The 7,791-nt window shown below is 48.4% G+C and overlaps 1 protein-coding gene across 1 annotated transcript; it reads left to right on the top strand.

The window, feature by feature from the left end:
- The first annotated feature begins 832 nt into the window (after window positions 1–832).
- LOC117469152 (CD5 antigen-like) lies at window positions 833–7,049 on the top strand. The gene is made up of 3 exons (XM_034113533.1): window positions 833–910; window positions 4,228–4,548; window positions 6,751–7,049. The coding sequence occupies exons 2-3, from the start codon at window positions 4,434–4,436 to the stop codon at window positions 7,047–7,049; spliced, it is 414 nt and encodes a 137-aa protein (XP_033969424.1). The 5' UTR covers window positions 833–910; window positions 4,228–4,433.
- The last annotated feature ends 742 nt before the right edge of the window (window positions 7,050–7,791 follow it).

The following is a 7,791-nucleotide window of genomic DNA, read 5'->3' on the forward strand; positions in this document are numbered from 1 at the left end:
GAAGGGTTCACTAATGGAGACCACTTGCTAGAGGGTATCAGATGTAGATGTGAGGGTACCTGCAGTCTGTGTTCTTTAAACATGTGTTTTGTTGTTCATCATCAACTCATGTTGGAACTGAGTCCAGTTTGAATCTCTGAAATATTGTTTCATCTCTTTGATGGTGTGTCTTTGACCTCTGTTTGATCTTCTGTCCTCTGCAGACTCTGTCAGGCTGCTGGGGGGGACTGGTCTGTGCTCAGGCAGACTGGAGGTGAAGTCTGACCAGTCTAACCAGTCTAACCCGTCCTGGTCCTCAGTGTGTGAGGCTGACTTTGACCAGCAGGATGCTCAGGTGGTCTGCCGGCAGCTGGGCTGTGGGGCTCCTTCAGTCCTCCAGGGGCGCTCTATGGAGAAGGGGAGGCTCCAATGTGGACCAAAGAGTTCCAGTGTGGAGGCCATGAGTCTGCTCTCCTGGACTGTAGCTCAGCCTCAGAGAGAAACACCTGCTCACCTGGCACAGCTGTTAGCCTCACCTGCTCAGGTAGAGAGGAGCTGTGATTGGTTCATTCTGTTCTCATCAAACTCACTTTATTCTCTCTCTGATCACTCTCTTGTTTCTCTTCAGAGCCTGGTGGTGTTAAGCTGGAGGGAGGAGAGAGTCGCTGTGCAGGAGACCTGGAGGTGGAACATCAGGGAGAATGGAGACCAGTGGAGGGCCGTTACTCTCTCTGGACCCTGAAGGCAATAGGAGTCGCCTGCAGAGAGCTCGACTGTGGCTCTGCTGTTTCTGTGGGACGGAGAGAGAGAGAGGGGTCCTCAGTGAGACCTGTGTGGAGGATCTATCCTGACTGTGTTGAGTCTGGATCTGCTCTGAGGGAGTGTGCAGTATCATCTCCCCCTTCCTCCTTCCTGACTCTCACCTGCTCAGGTAAGCTTATCAGTGACATCATCAGTGACATCATCAGTGACATCATCTAAGACAGTCGTTTTAAGCAACCACAGTTCATGGGGGGGGTTAACCGAGATTAAAAAGTATCTAGAACAAATCCAGACATGATATAAACGTCACTGAACATTCATCTGGTAGCAGAGTGACATCTCATTTAGTATCCATCACAATCTGTATGAAATCCGTCTGATATTCATGTGGCAGAAGCTTTGTTTGTTTATCGGGTAATCAGGTGTAATCAATACATACACAAGGTTTAAAATCAGAACATACGTAATATTTAATATGAGAGAGACTTTATATTTAACCTCCTTTATTTAGGACACAGTGTTTACAATTTCCACTGACAGCTAAATGTATGTTTCTCTGTGAATATGCATCAGTGCACGGTACTTTGAGGAGCAGCTGGTGTTAGGAGAGCGTTAGCTGAATGCTGGATGGGTTGGGGGCATGTCTCTTCTGGGCCCCCAGAGGGTCTTGCTGTGCCACTGCTCACAGCCATGAGGCCAGATCAATGAAAGCAGGATACATCCTTTACCGTCAAACTGGGTCTGAACACAGCTGCCTGTGTGCGCTTGATCAATACTTTCTGATGTTCTATTTATGATATGCTACTTATCAGCTACATGGCCCTAACGTGTGAAGTTACACAAGCATCTGTACCAGAGAGGAGGAGATGAAGAGAGCAGGAGGGTCAGAGCAGGAGGAAGAGGAGGAGATGAAGAGACAGGAGGGTCAGAGCAGGAGGAAGAGGAGGAGATGAAGAGAGCAGGAGGGTCAGAGCAGGAGGAAGAGGAGGAGATGAAGAGAGCAGGAGGGTCAGAGCAGGAGGAAGAGGAGGAGATGAAGAGAGCAGGAGGGTCAGAGCAGGAGGAAGAGAGGAGATGAAGAGAGCAGGAGGGTCAGAGCAGGAGGAAGAGGAGGAGATGAAGAGAGCAGGAGGGTCAGCAGGAGGAAGAGGAGGAGATGAAGAGAGCAGAGGGTCAGAGCAGGAGGAAGAGGAGGAGATGAAGAGCAGGAGGGTCAGAGCAGGAGGAAGAGGAGGAGATGAAGAGAGCAGGAGGGTCAGAGCAGGAGGAAGAGGAGGAGATGAAGAGAGCAGGAGGGTCAGAGCAGGAGGAAGAGGAGGAGATGAGAGAGCAGGAGGGTCAGAGCAGGAGGAGAAAGGAGGAGATGAAGAGAGCAGGAGGGTCAGAGCAGGAGGAAGAGGAGGAGATGAAGAGAGCAGGAGGGTCAGAGCAGGAGGAAGAGGAGGAGATGAAGAGAGCAGGAGGGTCAGAGCAGGAGGAAGAGGAGGAGATGAAGAGAGCAGGAGGGTCAGAGGAGGAGGAAGAGGAGGAGATGAAGAGAGCAGGAGGGTCAGAGCAGGAGGAAGAGGAGGAGATGAAGAGAGCAGGAGGGTCAGAGCAGGAGGAAGAGGAGATGAAGAGAGCAGGAGGGTCAGAGGGAGGAAGAGGAGGAGATGAAGAGAGCAGGAGGGTCAGAGCAGGAAGAGGAGGAGATGAAGAGAGCAGGAGGGTCAGAGCAGGAGGAAGAGAGGGATATGAAGAGAGCAGGAGGGTCAGAGCAGGAGGAAGAGGAGAGATGAAGACATTAGTGAAGAAGAAGACATGTATGTGAGGAAGATGAAGTGTCAGAAAGAGGGCCAGAGGCAGGGATCAGGAGGCAGAGGAGACTCCAGCTGGACCACATGGTATGTTCTTCTTCTCCTCACATCTTCCATCACAGCAGCTCAATCTAGCAGCTCTTAGTATTGACACATATTGAAATGTGTTGCTGCACAGGTCACCTCTAGCTCTCTGAAGAGATGGGTGATGTCATGTGTGTACTTCATTATAACTAAGTACTTTGACTGTACTTACAGTACACAGAGTTCTAGGGTACCATGAGTACTTTCTGCTGTTTTATACTATATGTTAGTTTGTTAGTCTGAACACCTTGTTTCTCTTGTGCATTAAGAACACTTGTGTTCGGCCATGATTTAACAATAAATAGGTTTTATATACAGTATGAAATACCACGTACTGTCGGCCCCTCCCATGCCACCCTGACCTCTTGCCCCCCCTTTGCCTCCCCATGTAAAATGTTCTAGAACCCCCACTGTGCAGGTGTGAGGTGAGACAGGTAACACACTGCTGCTGCTCCGGCAGTGATAACTGGGAGCCTCTTATTAGGAATAGAACAGCGAACATGTCTGCAAACACAAACTCTGTCAGAAGTGTGCAGCTGTTAAAGCCACTGACAGCCGATCCAGCAGCGATCAGGAATCACAAACGGAAGTCCTTTAACTTCACACTCAGAGGAAAGGACGTCTCATTGCTCTGAAAACACATTTCCTTACTCCCTCCCTCTTCGTGTGGAGGAAAGGACGCAAGTGAGGGAAGCATGGACTCAAGTTCAGAGACTTAGGATGGACCTCATATCGTGTTCTTCCAAGCTAGAGTAGAAGTGATATTAACATTGTTTTCCGCTTCGTTCTGATGCCTTAGTTTTACCGGGAAGTGGGCAGGGCAGTCATTTCGCTTGAAAGGGATGCACTCATGTGATTGGCTTAAATGATGCAGACATCTGATTGGCTACAGAAACTCCCATCTTGAATACATTCCTTTGTGAATCTAGCGGCGTCAGGGTGTCTCAGAAATCCACTCACAAAAGCATTTTTTATAGAAATGTAACAACATCAAATCTGTTATTGATGCACAACATTGAACACTTTTAAAGTCACTTACGCATCACTGTACCCTGTATACCAAGGAGGTTTGCCATCACTTACTGTACGGAGGCTCAGTCACTGGTACACGTTTATTTATAAAGCCATGTTGGGTAAACTCCCGTATTGTATCTGCTCTCTGATAACACAGAGAGTTGCAAGCAGCTATTGTCTGAGATGGCAGGATGTAGTCTTGTTAGATGTGCCAAGAGCAAGGACTGTCTTAGGGAAGACAGCTTTTATGTGCGCAGCTCCACTTGCTTGGAACAATCTTCAGCAAGAATTGAAACTGAGCAATTTCATTGCTCTGCATGTTTTTAAAGCTAGGCTAAGTGAAATGCTTTTTGATACCATGGGTACTTGTAAATGTCGATAACTATGTAAATGTAGCCTGTAAATATAATATATGATGTCCTTTATTGTTTTATGTTTGTTTTATGTTTCATGTGGAACCTATTTGCTGCAGGTCTCCCTTGAAAAAGAGATCTATGATCTCAAGGGACCAATCTTGTTAAATAAAGGTTTGAAATGAAATGAAAAAATGATGGTGGTCTTTGACCTCTGTTTGACCTTCTGTCCTCTGCAGACTCTGTCAGGCTGCTGGGGGGGACTGGTCTGTGCTCAGGCAGACTGGAGGTGAAGTCTGACCAGTCTAACCAGTCTAACCCGTCCTGGTCCTCAGTGTGTGAGGCTGACTTTGACCAGCAGGATGCTCAGGTGGTCTGCCGGCAGCTGGGCTGTGGGGCTCCTTCAGTCCTCCAGGGGGCGCTCTATGGAGAAGGGGAGGCTCCAATGTGGACCAAAGAGTTCCAGTGTGGAGGCCATGAGTCTGCTCTCCTGGACTGTAGCTCAGCCTCAGAGAGAAACACCTGCTCACCTGGCACAGCTGTTAGCCTCACCTGCTCAGGTAGAGAGGAGCTGTGATTGGTTCATTCTGTTCTCATCAAACTCACTTTATTCTCTCTCTGATCACTCTCTTGTTTCTCTTCAGAGCCTGGTGGTGTTAGCTGGAGGGAGGAGAGAGTCGCTGTGCAGGAGACCTGGAGGTGGAACATCAGGGAGAATGGAGACCAGTGGAGGACTATAACACTCTCTGGACCCTGAAGGCAGCAGGAGTCGCCTGCAGAGAGCTCGACTGTGGCTCTGCTGTTTCTGTGGGAGAGAGAGGAGTCCTCAGAGAGATCTGTGTGGAGGATCAGCTCAGACTGTGTTCAGTCTGGATCTCCTCTGAGGGAGTGTGCAGCATCACGTTCCTCTAACTACCTCCTGACTCTCACCTGCTCAGGTAAGCCCATCAGTGACATTGTTTATGACATCATGTCCTCTGTCTCTTTGTTAGTCTCTCTCTCTCTCTGACAAAGAGACAATCCCTCTCTGCTACCTGGACTGTCACAGACTGAAAGCTCTTTGTAATGTCTTCAAAGCGGTGTCTTCAGACTGAGAGGAGGTTTTCACAGAGACTGTTTTTATTGTTGCTGCTGGGGCAGGCAAACATGTGGATCTCCAGAAGCAGGAACAACAAAGTAAACAGTACAGCAGCTCAGCAACTCACTAACATGTGTTTCTCTTGGTGAAAGCAAGAGGGAGTTAGATTTTAGATTTCACTCTCTGATGAGAAACATGGAGGAGCTTTTAAACTGTTATAAAGGAGTCTTTAAAAGATCTAATCTCCTCTCTCTCTCTCTCCCTCTCTCTCTCTCTCTCTCTCTCTCCCTCTCTCTCTCTCTCCTCTCTCTCTCTCTCTCTCCTCTCTCTCCCCTCTCTCTCTCTCTCTCTCTCTCTCTCTCTCAGTCTTGAGAGGTTATTAACCTCTCTCTCTCTCTCTCTCTCTCTCTCTCTCTCTCTCTCTCAGTCTTGAGAGGTCATTAACCTCCTTGAAACCTGGGATTACAGAGTTCAACTTGTTTCAGTAAATGCTCCTTACTTCGTTGAATGTTTGGCACTTTAGGAGGAAGTGCATCTCTGTCTCAGTCTCACCTGTCGTACAGTGACCACATATTCTGTTTTCTTTTGGTTGCCAGGATCTGTTGTGTCTTCCTGTTGCCAGTGTGTGGTCACTGAGCCTGTGCTTGGTTAGGATCTGTCTCTGCTTTCTATCTCTGACAGTAGACAGATATTCTGCCAGCTCATACTCTCTCTTTAGAGCCAGGTAACATTCTAATCTACTTTGGCTTCTAGTTTCTTCTTTCCAATGTTCTAAATAGTTGTGTTTACATTGTGTTATAATGCGTTTGACTGTGATTGGTGTTTGGAGAGCAGTGTTGTTGAGAGACTGGTCAGAGTGGCTCTGAGAGGGGGCAGTTAGCCTCAGCACCAGCTGACATAGGGGACTCTTCTCTGGGGTTAGCTCTTGGCTTTGGAGGGCTTTGGAGTGGAGGGTGTCTCGGGGGCTGGATCTAAGGTGGTTAAAGAATGTTAGTGCTCTCTTTTGAGTGTTAATGATCAGAGGGTATCTGCCTAATTCTGCTCTACATGCATTTGTTGGTGTTTTTCTCTGAACACGTCAAATGTATCTGCAGAATTCTGCATGTAAAGACTCTGTTGGATGTTTGTCCCAGCGGGTATAGCTCTGGTGTGCATCAATAACATATTTGATATTGCATTTTTACAAAACGCAACTGAGTCCAGTTTGAATCTCTGAAATATAGTTTCATCTCTTTGATGGTGTGTCTTTGACCTCTGTTTGATCTTCTGTCCTCTGCAGACTCTGTCAGGCTGCTGGGGGGGACTGGTCTGTGCTCAGGCAGACTGGAGGTGAACTCTGACCAGTCTAACCAGTCTAACCCGTCCTGGTCCTCAGTGTGTGAGGCTGACTTTGACCAGCAGGATGCTCAGGTGGTCTGCCGGCAGCTGGGCTGTGGGGCTCCTTCAGTCCTCCAGGGGGCGCTCTATGGAGAAGGGGAGGCTCCAATGTGGACCAAAGAGTTCCAGTGTGGAGGCCATGAGTCTGCTCTCCTGGACTGTAGCTCAGCCTCAGAGAGAAACACCTGCTCACCTGGCACAGCTGTTAGCCTCACCTGCTCAGGTAGAGAGGAGCTGTGATTGGTTCATTCTGTTCTCATCAAACTCACTTTATTCTCTCTCTGATCTCTCTCTTGTTTCTCTTCAGAGCCTGGTGGTGTTAAGCTGGAGGGAGGAGAGAGTCGCTGTGCAGGAGCTCTGGAGGTGGAACATCAGGGAGAATGGAGACCAGTGGGGGGCTACTCTCCCTGGACCCTGAAGGCAGCAGGAGTCGCCTGCAGAGAGCTCGACTGTGGCTCTGCTGTTTCTGTGGGACGGAGAGAGGAGTCCTCAGTGAGACCTGTGTGGAGGATCAGCTCTGACTGTGTTCAGTCTGGATCTGCTCTGAGGGAGTGTGCAGCATCACGTTCCTCTTACTACCTTCCTGACTCTCACCTGCTCAGGTAAGCCCATCAGGGACATTGTTTATGACATCATGTCCTCTGTCTCTTTGTTAGTCTCTCTCTCTCTCTGACAAAGAGACAATCCCTCTCTGCTACCTGGACTGTCACAGACTGAAAGCTCTTTGTAATGTCTTCAAAGCGGTGTCTTCAGACTGAGAGGAGGTTTTCACAGAGACTGTTTTTATTGTTGCTGCTGGGGCAGGCAAACATGTGGATCTCCAGAAGCAGGAACAACAAAGTAAACAGTACAGCAGCTCAGCAGCTCACTAACATGTGTTTCTCTTGGTGAAAGCAAGAGGGAGTTAGATTTTAGATTTCACTCTCTGATGAGAAACATGGAGGAGCTTTTAAACCGTTAGTGTTTCTCTCCATCTGTGAGCTCTGTGGTGGAGGGAGGCCTTGCTTTGAACTCTGATTCTATGTGAAGAGATGTGTTTAACAAATCAAATCTTCTCAATGTCTAGCTAACTAAGATCATTGTTGTTGTTAATAAAGGAGTCTTTAAAAAATCAAATCTCCCCTCTCTCTCTCTCTCTCTCTCTCTCTCTCTCTCTCTCTCTCTCTCTCTCTCTCTCTCTCTCTCTCTCTCTCTCTCTCTCTCTCTCTCTCTCTCTCTCTCTCTCTCTCTCTCCAGATAAGCTGTTTCAGCCCAACATATCTGTGTCCTCCTCCATGTACGGGGTCTCCGGGGCCCAGCAGCAGGGGTTCCAGGTGTTCAGAGGCTTCACCTTCACCATCAGTTGCTC

Source organism: Trematomus bernacchii, unplaced genomic scaffold (assembly GCF_902827165.1).
Source record: "Trematomus bernacchii unplaced genomic scaffold, fTreBer1.1, whole genome shotgun sequence".
NCBI classification, from domain to species: domain Eukaryota; kingdom Metazoa; phylum Chordata; class Actinopteri; order Perciformes; family Nototheniidae; genus Trematomus; species Trematomus bernacchii.

What these genes read in the sequence shown, in the direction of transcription:
- LOC117469152 (XM_034113533.1), top strand. Translation starts at nt 4,434, where the DNA reads ATGTGGACCAAAGAGTTCCAGTGTGGAGGCCATGAGTCTGCTCTCCTG. An exon ending in TGTTAGCCTCACCTGCTCAG is followed by an intron (nt 4,549 to 6,750) that starts GTAGAGAGGAGC and finishes GTTTCTCTTCAG; the next exon opens with AGCCTGGTGGTGTTAAGCTG.